Raw genomic sequence first — 16,418 nt, forward strand, 5'->3', positions numbered from 1 at the left:
CACCCAGATCTTGGTTTCTAAGTGTCACCCTCACTAACAGGAACCAAGGCTCTTTGGAGGAATGGCTGGGACATGGAAAGTATAAGATGAGCCTGGAACATCTTGTTGGGTAAAGAAAGAGGTGCTCCAAAAATGATGCTCATCTGCCATAAAGACACAGGAGCTACACTGAAGGGTGTACCTCTGACCAAATCTGAGACAAATTGAGTATCACTATAAATAACAACAGTAAGAGATGGAAATTTGTTGAATAAAATAGCAATCCATGAGTCTATACATACATATATATATATATGTATGTACGTGTGTGTATGTGTATATAAATATATATATGAATAAAAAATGAGGGATAAAGGAAAGCTCATTGTTACAGTAAAATACCCACTAATAAATGTAGAAAGAATGATGGAACTAGAAGATCACCATTGGTAGCCATCATAGTGGTAGTTGGTTCCAGTGGGAGTTATGAATGGTGGATTGGGTTTGATGAGTAGCAGGACATTGCTGTAATCTCAGAAAATATTTCCAAAAAGGCTAATCACTTACCAAAGGGAAAATGGTGACATTATAATGGAGAAAACTGGAAGATACCAACAAGACCAGAATATTTAGGTTAATATTACCTAAAGTGGTGGGAAAGTTGACTTTTTGTCCCCTTGATATAATGAACTATGAAAATCAAATGTCACACTGGGGTATTACTGCCCCAAAAAGCATGACCTGAGTCAGATCATGAGTCATCATCAGGGATACTGACATTGCAGATATTTCTGAGAGAGTAAAGGAAATAACTAGAAGGTTTTATAAGGTTGAATCATACATGTATTACAACGTATGAAAAAGAATATTTGGCAGGAAAAGTAGAATGAAGAAACCAATGAAATACAGTTCTGGGATCTGAGGAATCTGATAGTGGAAGGGATTCTGGGAACTTTCCTACAAATATTGTATTTTATATGTTATATATAAAATATATAATATATGCAATATAATATATAGTATTATATCTATTATATCTCTATAATATAGCATATTATATATAGAAATATTCTACTATATATAAATAGTAGTATTTCATCTACTGCCTTATTAAATAATGTACTTAAGGAGGCTATCCCCTGTGTAATGATTTTATGTCAAAACCATCAATTCTTTCTTTTTCTCCAAAGATTGAGCCTTTTTTTGTGAGTGTGGCACTTTATGACCTCAGAAACAGCAGGAAGATTTCTGCTGATTTCCATGTGGATCTAAACCACACTGCTGTCAGGCAGATGCTCTCAGGGGCTTCCGTGGCTTTGGAAAATGGAAACATAGACACTGTCACTCCAAGACAATCAGAAGAACCTCATGTCAAGGGATTTCCAGAGGAATGGCTAAAATTTCCAAAGCAGGTTGAACTTTTGTTTATCTATCATGGGAGGGAAAATGCTTGTTCCATTTTTCTTACCAATAGATTACATAAGATGAGCAGTTTTCCAAATAAAAATCCCCCTTAAAGCTGTACTCTAAAAAAGTAGAATTTGGGGGCCTTCCCTGGTGGCACAGTGGTTGAGAGTTCGCCTGCCGATGCAGGGGACACGGGTTCGTGCCCAGGTCCGGGAAGATCCCACATGCTGCGGAACGGCTGGGCCCGTGAGCCATGGCCACTGATTCTGCCCGTCCGGAGCCTGTGCTCCACAACGGGAGAGGCCACAACAGTGAGAGGCCCGCGTATGGCAAAAAAAAAAAAAAAAAAAGTAGAATTTTGTAAATGTCTTCAGTGTGGTTTCCTAGATGCTTATTAGCTGTTTTCTTTGTACATAGGCTATATTTTCTGTAAGCAATCCACATTCTGAAATTGTTTTGGTGGCCAAAATCGAAAAGGTACTGATGGGAAACATTGCAAGTGGTGCTGAACCTTATATTAAAAATCCAGACTCCAACAAGGTAATGCATGATCTTTTTATAAATAATTTCAATTACTTTTGAGAAATAAAATCACACTGCCTTGATGAATTATCAAGTTTGATAAATGTAAGTCTTGAAATATTCCCTTGTTAGTGAAATGAGTATCAAACAGGAAATGTTTAAAGTGTATATTCTCGGCTTATGTTTTTTGATCCTGCAATTTCTGCTGAGACTCTATTGGTAGAAATAAATTTAAATGTAGATAAAACTTTAACCCCCAAAGACTAAAGTGTTAACAATAATGAAAAGTTAGGATTAATCTGACTGAAAACAAGGGAATACAGTTTACTAAGACATCAGCAATGCTTATGCTGAACTAAGTAAAAAAGTAAAATAATTGTTTACCAAATTATAATAACATCTAAATGAAGAAAGAAAGAGGGAAGAAAATACCATAAGTTCTTTAAATGGTGGGATTACAGGACAATTTTTCTGCTTTCTTTTTTCAATTACCATATTTTCTATAATAATTGAATGCTATTTTAATAGAAAATAAATACAAAAAGTTTATATTATCCACACAAAGAAGTATATTGGGAAAATAATGCATAATAATTGAATTTGAGGGTGTGTGACAGTTTAGGGCAGTGTTTAACATATTTATGAGAATCCTTTAATTCAGGGTTTCACAAATTATGGAGTGCAGGCCAAGTCCAGCCTGTCACCTATTTTTGTAAATAAAGTTTTATTGAAACACGTTACACTCATTCATTTAAGATTGTCTTTCCTGCTATAGCAACAGAGTTGAGAAGCTGAGACAGAGACCACATGGCCCACAAAGCCCTATATATTGGATTGGCCAAAAAGTTTGTCTGAAAGAACTTTTAGGCCAATCCAATATTTACCGTGTGACTCTTTATAGAACAAGTTTGCTGACCTCTATCATAACAAATAAAAAGAAATACAGGACAGCCTGTGAATGTAAATTTCATAACTCTTTCCATTCAATATTTTAAGGTCTTTAAAGTCAGAAAAAAAGTTGGTATTCCAAAATAAGGGTGTTTTCTACATTTGAAATTTCTAAACTAAAAAGAAAGAAAACGTTATACAATAGTTTGAACACAGAGGATATCATTTGTCTCTTTACAAGGTAGAATCTGTAAACCAGTAAAGCAGAATTTTACTGAGTTTCAATATAACATGGAACAATATTTATTAATATTTTACATGGACTGTACAGTGATGTTCTAAACAACATTTATATTTATTTTTTTTCCTTAGTATGCACAAAAGATACTAAAATCCAACAGGCAGTTCTGCAGCAAGTTGGGGAAATACCGCATGCCATTTGCTTGGGCGGTGAGGTAGGTTGACAATTGCAACCAACAGAATAGAAGTGCATTTATTGTCTGCATTGAAAGCTTCATTTTTGAACACATCTGTGTTACCTGTTATTTTTAACATACCAACACCTAGAAGAATGTTAGTGTGTTCATCTTCAAAAACACCTTGAGCTCCCCAGAAACATGTGTTTTACAAGATAATTTAGCAAGCTGGCTCATAATAGACTGGGACCATGACATGTGTACAGTGTATGCATGACCAGGTATGCAATGGGTTCTTGGTAGGATCAAAGCCAAGTCATAACTTCTTTATTATGTATATTTGGTCTAACAAACTCTTGATGTTTTATGAGTCCCAAGGGTTTGGTGCGCATAAAATTCAGATGGAAGCACTGTGATTTCTTATGCAGCTGCACGTTTTCATCTGTGCAGAAAACACGGGTCTATATATGGATGTTCAAATGAAACCATCAAATTGATCACTTGAACTCTCTTTGATTTTGGTACTGACTAGAATAGCCACATTTCTCAGTACCAGTTGACTCTCTGATAGAAATGCTGAGTTGCATGGGCACTGATGGTGGAACCATCCACCCAGACATATAACCTCTACATAAAAAACAAAAAATGCCTTTCAGATCTGTTTAAACATCAATTACTATTGTCCTTGTCAGTCTCTTTGTGTCTTTATCAGTACATGAATTTCTTAAAGGAGGAAGTGCCTGGTATAGACATGTGGGAAAAGGTCAGCAATGGACAATCTGAATGATAACTTAGTGCTACAAAAAAAGCGCCTATTAGGTATCCAGTTGAATGTTGATTATACCCCAATGCAAATAACTTGAAAATCCAGAAGGAAGGGAGAACTAGTTAGTTATGTCATTTTCAGGTCTCACGGTATCCAGTTGTGGTGCATAGCCAGAGTAAACTCACCAATATTTTTCATAATTTTGATGTAGTTTTTGAAAGTTGGAGACAGGTACAGGGAGGAGGAATGTGGAATTAGGGGCAGTGGTAAACCAAGGTAAACTCATGCTGTCTCTAGGGATTAATTTGCCCCAAGGCAGCCCTCTAAGTTGAGGAGGAAGAGACCAGGCCCAGGAATCTGAAAACGTGGTCCAGGTCAGATACCACTTATAGATTGTAGCTTTGGTCAAGTTTCCTTTCAGAGTCTCAGGGTCTCCATTTGCAGAATGAAACTAACAAGACCGCCTTATGAACAGCAGTGCAATCACAAATGCAAAGGCATCTGTCATAAAGTAGATCATAAATATCATTTTATCTCCCTTTAATATCTCTCCCTACAGGGACAACTAATGCTAGGATATTCTGCATGAATAAAAGATATTATTTAGAAATACTGAACCCTTCATGATGAACTTAATTCATTTTATTCCTTGTAAGCTTCAAGAAAAAGGATAACTAATTGTAATTCGCAGGTCAAACTTTTCAGTTGGTAACTATTCTCAGTTCCCACAAGATAATCAGTTGGGGCAAGTAGAGGGTAGAGGCAGGATGTCCTTTTGCAAAGTGAAATATTCCAATATAGCAAAATTATAATAGTGAACACATATTCTCTGTAAGGATTGAGGATTATTCTGAGTATTGTTATAAGCAGACATTTTAGAGCCAGAGCTGGGTTCCCTATCTCAACTCTATTTACCAGTGAATTTAGCAAGAACTTATAGTCTCAATTTTTTTGAATGTATAAAGAGGAATTCTAATACCTAATTTACTATTTCAGGGATTAACAAGTACTGATATTTATTCGATAAAAGATAGCCATTATTAGAAGCCATTAGTCTAATATGATTATTAAAAGTCCCTGTGGAGATCATATCCACCCAAACAAGCCTCCTTTTCAGGTAAATTTGGGGCAGTGAAGAATAATGTGGGAGAAAGAAGTAAAAAAATTAACCATTATTGAAAGAACCTGAGCAGTTAGGAAAAGCAGTAACATCCCTACTTTGAAGTTGTCTTAGTCAAATGTGCTGGAGGAAAGATAGATGAAGTTTCTAGGGAGGCTGATAATATTACCAACTATTGAAGTAATTATTTCTAAGGCAGGAAAGCCAACAAAACCACAAGTCCATGCTACATGAATGCCTGATCACTGGTTTGGTTATAGACCAGGAAACAGTATACACCACCAATCTGTGCCCATAAATATATGATTTACATTTACATAAACATCTCTAGTAACTGAAAAAAAATAATTAGCAGTACAGTTCTCAAGATTTCCTGTTAGACCCCTTGGAATGTATAACCACAAAAACAAGTACAAGATCCAACCAAAGACGATTTTAATTTTCCATCCACAGTGTGGAAACTGCTTCAAATAAATGTTGACCAAATTAGAGAAGGGCTCTTGCTACTCACGTCGTTTTGACATAAGCTAGCCTGCTGACATATTCCAATACTCTACTGATACTGCTGGTTCTCTGGCTCCTTTTCCTTTCTATTATATTTTCTCGATTGCAGCTTATTTCTTGACGTAGCTTTGAGGGGACTCTAAAACCCTTCGGCCCTTAAAATCAACTGCCACTAAAAAGCATAGAATTGACAATTAGCTTACAAACATATTTTTACCAGATCCAGTCATCCCACCAGCTGCAAAACACACAGATACTCATCACTGTGAACATTTTATCTAGAACATGCACTAATTTGGTGCATGTTCTTATTTTGGGCACCAGCTGTAGCACCATTTTATAGCAAAGGAGGTTATATTTGGGGTAGGTAAACAGAATGCACTCAGATGGCTACAGAGGGCATTGTACACTCATTGATTCAGGAGAAAGTCAACCTTTACAAGTGTGCCATGTTGTTAAACTCTTTCCTCATGTATCACCCCCAAGATTATGTGTGCTTAAATCCAGGACAGGACGCTTTTTGATTCCTTTTTCTCTGTCCCATGCAACATTCCAAATGGAACCGAGTAAAAAACTGGATTTTCTTTAAAATTAAACAAGACTAAAATAAAAATTTCATTCTTATATCTATACATTTATAGAAGGCACACAGCACAACAACAACACTCAACAAATGGTTGTCCAACCTCTGTTCAAATCCTTCCAGTGACAAAAACTCAAGTGCGTCCCACAGTGGTTCTTTCTGTCTTTTATAGCTCCAATGATTAGATAATTCTTCATATATATATATATATATATATATATATATATATATATATATATACATATACATATATATATATACACACACACACATTTTTTTTAACTGCTTGACACTTTTATGTTTTGTCTTCCAAAGCCACAAAAAATGGGCCCAATTCTTTCTATATATCACAGCTATTCATATTGCTTATTTTTGTTAATATTTTTGTAAAGTCTTTATTGAATTTGTTACAATATTGCTTCTGTTCTACGTTTTGTTATTTTGGCTGCGAGGCATGTGGGATCTTAGCTCCCCAACCAGGGATCAAACCCGCACCACCCGCATCGGAAGGCAAAGTCTTAACCACTGGACCGCCAAGGAAGTCCCTCATGCTGCTTATGAATGAAGCTCTCAGGGATACCTAAGCTTCTTTTCCTTTAGGCTAAACACCACATTTTTTTTTCAATCACACTCTAAACGTCATGGCTCTGAGACCTTCATTGCACATGGATCATTGCTCAACTCTGGCAGTTGGAACAGAGCATGGTGTCCCAGCCATCCTGAAACCATCTGTGTAAATGAATCAGTTCTCTGCTCTCCTGCCAGTTACCATATTTATGGAGTAGGGACAGAGTGTGAGTGCTGTGACCAGCACTTCTCTGTGCTGCTGTGTTCTTCACAGCGTGTCCCATGTAAGTGAGGTGTTTCCAGGACAGAGCTGCTGCAGATAAGAGCAAAAGCCAGTGATACAACTCAAGTCTACTGATATATTTGAAGTGACTGGCTAAATTTTTTTAAAATACTACTCAATTTAACTTTCTCCCATGTTGGGAAAAATGTCACACACTCAAACACCATCCCTAAATAATATTTAAATAAAAATTATCTTCAAGTTAAATATTTTCATTCTTCCTCCCCCAGTGTTATTTGATAGGGGACCTTTTTCCCCTCAGTTACTACTTCACAGAAAAAAATCTGAGGAGAAAGGTTGAAGGAGTCTAAAAATATCATTCTGATAAATTCCTGGCCCATTTTCTAAATTATCTGACACTAAAGCTCTATGATCAGATAGCCATTTAAATGGCCTTTTCAGCCTGTGTACTGAAATCTTTGGCTAATGTGAAGAGTAGTAAAAGAGTCTCGTTAAGGTCCTTAAGTTAGAAGAAATAAAGATTCAGCATTTCTCTAACACTGAAGAAAAATCAGTTACACATGGGTCTAATTTTCCTTTGATAGGCACAGAGTATGATGAATCATGGGGAAGAAAAACGACATTAAGCATGCTAGGTATACTCGCTTTTCAGGAAGTGTTGCCCGGCGTTACTAAATTATTTGGATGAAAACAACTTATGCATTTTAACTGAATCTATATAGTCCCATTGAAATGGATCAAGGAAGGAAATAAATGGTTCAGGTTCACAGTGTTCTCTTTATTTAATACAAAATGCTCATTCAGGTGTTCTCCATTTTATCTTTGTCTCTGCCCTAAAATTTAGGACTTCAGCACATTTATCTCCATGAAAATGTTTCAAGAGTCTGGCTCTCTACACCCACATATACCACCTCATACCCTTTCCACTATTCATAAATTCTAACGGCACCACCCAAACTGACATGACCCAGGCTTGCCCAGGAAATAATGAAAAAGTGATAACATGTGTTCCTATTCCTCTCCAACCCCCTAATACTCTATGGCTTTGACATGTTACCAAATCATAAATAAATGTAGTTGTAATATGGGCTGCTGTCACTTTAGATACCAGGTTGAAAATAAGAAATTGAAGATAATAAATACAGTGTATAAATGACATTTTTTCTAAGAAGTTTTCATGTCTTTTTATTTTGTAAGTTCCTGGACTTTCTTCCATTATAAATGGGAAGTTGAATCATTTTAGTCAGCTTAAAAATACATCTTCGTAAGTAATATCCAAATACCAAGAGGGGAGCATTGGTGGTTCAGTGGTAGAATTCTCCCCTCCCTCCCATGCCAAATGCCAAACTGAATAAATATTGTTTTCTTTCAGATCAGTATTTAAAGACAACCAGGGAAATGTGGACAGAGACTCAAGATTTTCACCATTGTATAGACAAGAAAGCAACAAGATTTCAACTGAGGACCTACTTAAACTAGTGTCAGATTATAGAAGGTAGGATGTTTTGGATACTCTTGAAATGAACATGAATCAACTACATTGCTGCTGTTGATTTGTTATCTCTGCATAAACAATACTCCATAACCAGATTCCCAAATATCCATACTCCCCCAGAAAGCAGATGCTTTGCAGATGACCTCTCATATGTCCAAATGACACCCTAAGAGTAAATTTGCCAGAATGATGTGGAAGGAGTGTGAGACATTAAACTATGTCAGTTACCTACAGCTATGTAACAAATCACCCCAAAAATGAGTGACTTAAAACAACAACATCACTTATTTTTCTCTTGAGTCCATAATTTGAGCATGGCTAAGTGAAGACAGTTTGTCTCTTCTATACATGGCATCAGCTGGAAGAGGTCCAGTGGAGCCAGAGGATCCATTTTTGGGATAGTGCATTTGATGACTGGCAAGTTGGTGCTGGCTGTTAGCTGGAAGCTCAACTGGAGCTGTGGGTTGGAGACCTTGGTTCTTCTCTGCATGAGATGCTATGGCTTGGGTTCTAAGAGTAAGTGTCCCATGGGACAGACAGAAAATGTTCACTGCCAGTTTCTTAAGATGGGAAACTGTCACAGTGCCATTTCTGCTATAACATACTGTCAAACTGTCACAGATCCCAGATTCAAATGAAGGGTATATAGACACCTCTAAATGGGAGGAGTGTTAGGGGATTTTAGAATATGTATGAAACACCACAGAGCAATTAATTGCTGTGAATACAATAATTCATAATAGTTCTGTCATTCAAATGCTTTTGGAAGAGACAATGGAAGTTAGAGCTAAAAGAAGAAAAAACATAAAAGTCACAACATTTTTAAAATGAGTCACCATATATTCAGCATCTGATGATGGTAAGATCTTTCATGACAAGTGGCTTATCTTAAACAGTTAGTCCCCTGACACAGTCAGGATTCTTGTTCCCTTTGCCCCTTTCCTAAATATTAACTCTCTGCCTCTCCCATCTAAGAATCAACAATTCCTTATCAATTAAGTTTGTTTATCCAAAACAAAAATTATTTATTACTATGAAACAAGCATGAGTAATATTTTCTGTATCTTCAATAGAGGATATATTTCTATTTAACTAGAAGGGAAGTTTGCCCAGTGTTTTTTTTGTTCTGGAAAAAAATAAACCATAGGAAGCAAAATAAAAGTGGAATTGAACCAATATTATTTTTTTGTGATTCTACAGGACCACTCCTTACATGGGGAGACCTTCCTTCCCCTTATCAAACATCATGGTCAAAACCCCTATATCCACTAAGTGGAAATTAAGAATGATTTTCCTCTTTACTTTTTTCCAAATTTACTAAAGCCTGAAAAGTTGTAACACTGAGCAGAAGGGAATAGGCAAAACAGGAGAAGACCATACTGTCACAAAACCCATGTTATTGGTGTTTAGCCAAGAAAGTTATCACTATGGCATTTAGAGGGCATCTAGAATACCCAATGCCATACTGGTGAGACATTAAATTATTTCATGGATGCCTCACACGTAATGACATTTATTCTCAGTAGTGTGCTGATAAATGTCTACTGCTGACCCTCTAGGAGGAAAAACACTGATTTGTATTGATGGCAAATTTCTCTGGTGTAAATTATCCTACCATTGCTGATTTCAAGCTACCAGTGGGGTTTTGCCAATAATGGAGCTGGAAAGAAATGTGCAAACCATCATATAACATTTCCACCACACAGATAGATGTAAATAACCTCAAGAGCATGGATCCTCTCACCATGTAGTAAAACAATTACTAAGTGATGAATTTTCAGTACTTTTTACCTTGGTATTTAATGTAATTTGTTTAATATAATTTCATTTTTTAATAATGACTATGTTTTACAGATGGCAGGCAAAATAACTGAAAATATAACAATTAGCTCTCACAGGCTGGGAAGAGCTGCCTCTCGAAGTAGATTTCCTGAGAGGGGTGACACTTGAAACTGTTCTTAGCAACTTTCACCTTACTATAAAAGAAGATAGGGGAGAAGGTTTTAGTAAAGAGGGAGGAAAAGAAAGTCAAGGATTCATGAATTAGAGTGACTGTGGGCACAGGGATAGGTGGTGAAGAAGGGTCTACATACACTTATGAGGGATCAGAGAAAGGGCCCTTGTCCTCCTGGATTGCTGGTGAAGAGGGAAAAAGCAAACTGTCCACTTAGCAGTTGTGGCAAAGACCATCCTTGCTCTCAAAACTTCTTAAAATTCCTCATGAAAGTGAATTATTTAAATCGGTTTAAATACTAGTACTTTTTGTTAACAAAATTAAATATTTACCATTTATCAAAACTAACGATTTACATTGCACTCGTTTGGCCATATAAATGTTATCTGAAGTGGTGCAAATAAATTTAAAACATTCTTCAGAATATCTGTAACTTGACCCCTCCCTGATTTTTAATTTTTATTTGTAAAATCATATAAATTTTAGTTTTCAAAATAAATCTAACTAAATGAAATTATTCACAAGATTGTTTGGGGTCCCACTGTTTATCCTTATCAAAGCTCAGAACTACCATTGTCTGTTTTTTTTCCTTGACAACTAGAATAATTCACTCTGTGTGTGTGTGTGTGTGTGTGTGTGTGTGTGTGTGTGTGTGTGTTTCTATGCTGGTATACTTTCACAGAGCTGACAGAATAAGCAAAACGCAGACCATTCCTGGAAGCCTGGATATCGCTGTTGACAACATTCCTTTGGAGCATCCAAGTATGATGATGATGTCATGGCTTGCTTGTAGAGTTTTGAATGTTTAGTGGCTTTTTGGTTGGTTGGTTGGTTGGTTGGTTGGTTGGATAATTGGTTCGTTACAAAGGTTTGTTTGGGGATTTTTTTCTCAAGGTTTAGGATAACTGTAATTCATTATCCTATAGAAATTTGGGATGTCTTATTTCTCCATTAAGACAGACTGTAAGTGCTGTAGGACAGGAACTATATTCAGGGTGACCTAATATTCATCTGGTATACACCATGCACTGAGCAGGGTGTTAAATTGTATCATTTAATCCTCAGAACCCTGAAGCGTTGCAAATGAGGAAGTCCAGTTCAGATAAATTGATAAACCAATAACCCCTAATGAACAATGCCACACTGAGCTGTCAAAGGGCTACTCTGAACACTGTGCATTGCCACCCACTTGGGTGGCCATGAAGTAATTATAGCCGGAAAGTTTTTAGACTCTGTTATTACACAGAAAGCATATATCTTTTCCAGAATATGGCCAAAAGTTCTATTTATTTTAGTGAAAATTTAAATTTCAGAAGTAGTTTTATTAACTTATAAACAAGATTTTTCAGAATTTATTTATTAAGTGGTGAGATTAGTTTATTTGGTTTTATTTTTCTTTGAATTACACCTTTTAGTGACTTTCTCAGTGATGCAAAGAATGAATAAAGGCATTCTAAAAAGAACTACAAACAGGGAGAGGATTATTACCACAGGATATTTGAATTACCATTAGCACTATTAAGTTTTCCATTCTTATGACTTTTCCACAAATCACTTTAATATGAAATAAAATGAGCATTCTAACTTAAATCATGGCTCCAAATCACTTTTGTATTGATTGGTGTGAAAAACCAGATGACAAAGTAAGCCATTTCCTCTACCTGATTTGTGGAAGGTTACTTTTATTACCTAGGGAAAAGAAAAATAACAAAAGAGAAAGCTAAAATATTCTCTTTGAATATCCTATGATATTCTCTGATATCATAGGATATCAGAGAAATTTGAACATATAATAAAAATATTCTAATTGATTTTTGAAGAAAAAAACAAAAAGCCTGTAATCTGATTCCCAAGCATATAGCTAAAGATATAGCTAAGCATGTAGCTAACCATGTTGCTTGTTTGAACACAGGAAGATTCCAAATGGGGTAAAGGGAGGTAGAAGGCCTTGCTGTCTTTCAGTGCCACAACTTCAGCCTCCAAACTGCTTAGTGTCAAGTTTTGATTTATAAATTCCTAATGGTCTTTTCCCCCCTTAGGCTGTTTTTACAAGGTTAGATTTTAAAAGATTGTGAAAACTGAAGAGAAAAATAAAATTGTAACTATTAATGCAGGGGGATTAGGGCCTATGTTGTAAAATCGTTCCATAGGGAAAATTACTGTTAAGCCAAGTGGTACTATCAGTAATAAACCCATTGGACAGAGTTTTGTTCCATCATAGATCAATATTTATAGTATGATGGCTAAAGTCAGTGAGCTCGTCTTTATCTTAGCATACCTGGTTAGTATGCTCAGAGGATCTCTAGCTAAAATTTACATTTTATATGAAGCTTAATACAAAAAGAAAATAGTTATAAATCCAAAAGATTTACCAGTTTTTTGAGATATCAGTTTTAATGTTAAATATATCACTGAGTATCTATCATGCTTACCTCCTACAAAGTTTTCAGGTCAGCATAATTTAACATAAATTAGTATATAAGCATACAGTTTCTATTTTGAGTAGATTCATTTTAAAATAGGTTAAGTATTGTTCACTTACAATCATATCAAGTGACAAACTTTTCTTTTCTGATTTTTAAAGACTGTGTAACATCGTCCTTTATCCCTGTCAAGCCTTTCAATGTGACGGCTCAACCAGAGCCCACAGTGGAAGTGGAAGAATTCGTTTACGACTCAACAAAGTATTGCCGTCCTTACAGAGTATACAAAAATCAAATTTACATTTACCCCAAGCACCTCAAGTATGATAGCCAGAAATGTTTCAACAAGGTATGATATGTTTCTGAGATATCATCCTCTCTCTCCACCTTATTTAGACCATATTAAGACAGTTTCTTGAAAGTTCAAATACAAATTACTATAGACTAACACTTTAGAATAGAAAACCATTTGAAGAAAATGTTTAATGAGAGACAGTGATGAGTTTCACCTTAAAAGTGTTTGACGATGCACGTTTTATAACATATGAATAAAACTTTCTGAAATCAGCCCTAAATAATTTTGTTCCAAACTTTATTTTTGGTTTATTAAGAGACTCTGAAAATAGCCTACCTGCACTCTTTCAATATGAGTCTTTTCTGCCCCTTTAAATAATCTCTCCAAATCTTTCTGCTATTTCTGAGTGCTATGAGTAATGTCACAAGAGAATTTTGGCTATTCTACATTTTTCAGATTTAATTAGAAGCTACTTATTTTAGGCACTTGGATTGTTTTCTGATGTTATCTAACAGGAAATTACAATGTCCATTTTCCCTCTCTGTAATTTCAGGCACGAAATATAACTGTGTGCATTGAATTCAAAAATTCCGATGAAGAAGATGCCAAGCCCGTGAAGGTGAGCCAAGCCCATGAGGGAATACAGCACATAGGGGCAGGCAGGTACCCCAGTTCTCCCCACCACCAAGGGGCTTTTTAGTTTAGTGTGCTGGAAAGAGGAGCAATTCAGTCCATTTGATTTAGATTTCCTAACATGTACCTGATTGAGCAGCTACCATTAACTAGATCTATTAGAAATGCCAGTCTCATGGCTCTGCTTAGCTTTTCATGATTTGGAAAAAAGGAAGCCGTTCTAGTGTGAAATCAAGGCAACAATTCCCCTCTGGAAGACTTTGCATTTTCAAAGATTAGCCCGCATCTCATGAATTCAGCATGCTTGATTTCAAATGCAGCATCCCAGGTGGGCTTCATGTGGCCTCTGCAGAAGGGCTGCTGCCTACTGGCCTGATGGCTAATGCAGGGGGCCCATGGGACACTCACATTTATGGAAGGTGCGTGTGGCCACCTGCCCAAAGACCTCGGAAATGGCTCTGGGAAGCTGGTCCCTGCTGTTGATCACGTGACTTAATAAGATCAATAAAACTATGAGTTTTGTAGGAAGTGGCTGTTTGATCCTATAAAACTGCAACTGGATGGCATTTTTCAGAGTTTGAATTTGATATATACTGTTTTTATTTTAGGAACTTCAAACAACATAAAGAAACTTATTAGAATAGAGAGGAAAATTATTTTCAGTGGGCCTGTGGCCAGATCTTCCCAGTTTTGGTGAATCAGAGGAAGGAGATATAGTAAAGGACAAAACTAATTTCTAACTAATCCCCACAATTATCTGAGGTCATCTCTTAAAGCACTCTGTCAGGTACCAATTGTGTTCTCTGTGCTCAGAAGGGTTGTAGCATTATTTAGAAGAACAGTAATCAATCTGAGTGATTGAATGAATCATGCACAATAGAGAGAAAGAGTTCTTTAAAATTGTCCTGAGGCACTCTCAGCATCCCCAGGTTCCAAGTTCCACAATAGCATTAGCAGCAGGAGAGAAAAAATAAAATGAAATGCAATTGTCAAGCAAACAAAGGCAATGACCAGACGGCAAACACACCAGGCCTGCTAGAGAATCGCTTATGGGGAAAAATCTAAAAAAGAGGAGTACTCTCAGGTACATGTGACCTCTGTTCCATTGCATTCTAAAGCATTATTCAAGAGATACAGCTGACTTCAGTAGAGGGACTCTGAGCCTTGGACTAAAGCGGCTTTTATGACAAGGAAGTGCCATATCCCATCCCCTGGCCTGATTAGGGGCTGGGATGGAAGAATAACACGATACAATGGAACCTGGAACCAGCCGTACCCTTCCAGCTCTCATTCTTGGTTGGAGACTGGCATGTCAGGAGCTGGGGTCAAACCAAGCCTTGTATCACTAAGGACTGATCGCCTTAAACTCTAGACCGGAGCTGGGTACCGTGGGCCGCAGGAATCAGAATTGAACAAAGTATCTCTTATCTTCTAGTAATCAAAAGTTAGGTAGTAGTTAATTGATTCAGGTATTCAGTATTGATATAGTATCTACATAATGAATTAAAGCCTTCAAATTTTCTTCAACAGTGCCCTGTTGTATAGTAAGTACAGGACAGCAGATCAAAGAAGTTCAAGGTTAATTAGATGTCAGCTAAGCCTGGCAAGTTACCACAAAATGCATCTTTGTCCCAGAATGGGTAACTGAAGAGTTGTGGGCTTTTTGTGCTCAGGGTTAATTTCAGACACTCATAATTATTCAACTCATAACTTTTTAAACAGTGTATTTACGGAAAACCTGGAGGGCCCCTCTTCACCTCAGCCACCTACACTGCAGTTCTGCATCATTCTCAGAACCCAGATTTCTCCGACGAGGTAAGCCAAGCCCCCACTGCCCCCAGCAGCTCCTTAAAAGATGGGTGAGTGGGTACGATAATACATGATGACAAACACTCTCTCTAGACTACTCCTCAGACTAAGGACATACCTTAGCAGGTGTTTACATAACCCAGTTTTAAAAACCACGTTAATTGACAGTTGCTCCAGGACTATGCTGCAAATTCATGTATTTCAGCACAAGATTTTTAAAATGTGATGTTTTTATTATATCATTTCTTTCAAATTAGACTAATTTTTTTCTTTTATTTTTCATTGATTAAGGTAACAAACATCATGTTAGATAGTTTTTACCAATCAATAGTGGCATTTCATATCCTAAGGGAAAAAACAAAAAGGGCTAGAGTATGAACCAACATTATTGCTTATAACCCTCATGAACTTGAAGGAGCTTGGACTGCCTCACCTCAAGACCTGCACTGCCAACTCTCAAGACTCTCTTATTATGTGTCAGGAAGCACACTATACTCTAAATATACACTATCTCACTTGATCCACATGGCTTTCTCCAGAGAAACAGAGCCAATAGGAAGATGATAGATAGAGAGATACATAGGTAGATAGATAGATAGACAGATAGATAGATAGACAGATAGATAGGTACAATTCAATATAAGGTATCGGCTCACATCATTAAGGAGGCTGAAAAGTCCCACAATCTACCGTCTTCACCCAGGAAAGCCATTGGTGTAGTTCAAAGGCTTGAGAACCAGAGTGTCTATTGTAGAGTCCAGTCGAGGTCTGAAGGCCTGAGAACCAATAGTGCCAAGAACTGGAGAAGATCAG

The 16,418-nt window shown here is 36.7% G+C and overlaps 1 protein-coding gene across 8 annotated transcripts in view; it reads left to right on the forward strand.

Annotated features, from left to right (window-relative positions):
• Positions 1 to 16,418, forward strand: part of DOCK10 (dedicator of cytokinesis 10) — a 288,876-nt gene that overhangs the window by 196,821 nt on the left and 75,637 nt on the right. For all 8 annotated transcript variants that reach the window (XM_060107388.1, XM_060107385.1, XM_060107391.1 and 5 more), the window contains 8 exons: positions 1,170 to 1,391; positions 1,804 to 1,926; positions 3,169 to 3,251; positions 8,369 to 8,491; positions 11,128 to 11,207; positions 13,030 to 13,217; positions 13,717 to 13,782; positions 15,519 to 15,611. In XM_060107388.1, the coding sequence (XP_059963371.1) occupies positions 1,170 to 1,391; positions 1,804 to 1,926; positions 3,169 to 3,251; positions 8,369 to 8,491; positions 11,128 to 11,207; positions 13,030 to 13,217; positions 13,717 to 13,782; positions 15,519 to 15,611 (978 nt within the window). The remainder of the gene's footprint in view (positions 1 to 1,169; positions 1,392 to 1,803; positions 1,927 to 3,168; positions 3,252 to 8,368; positions 8,492 to 11,127; positions 11,208 to 13,029; positions 13,218 to 13,716; positions 13,783 to 15,518; positions 15,612 to 16,418) is intronic.

This window comes from Mesoplodon densirostris, chromosome 8 (genome assembly GCF_025265405.1).
Source record: "Mesoplodon densirostris isolate mMesDen1 chromosome 8, mMesDen1 primary haplotype, whole genome shotgun sequence".
Taxonomy (NCBI): Eukaryota; Metazoa; Chordata; class Mammalia; order Artiodactyla; family Ziphiidae; genus Mesoplodon; species Mesoplodon densirostris.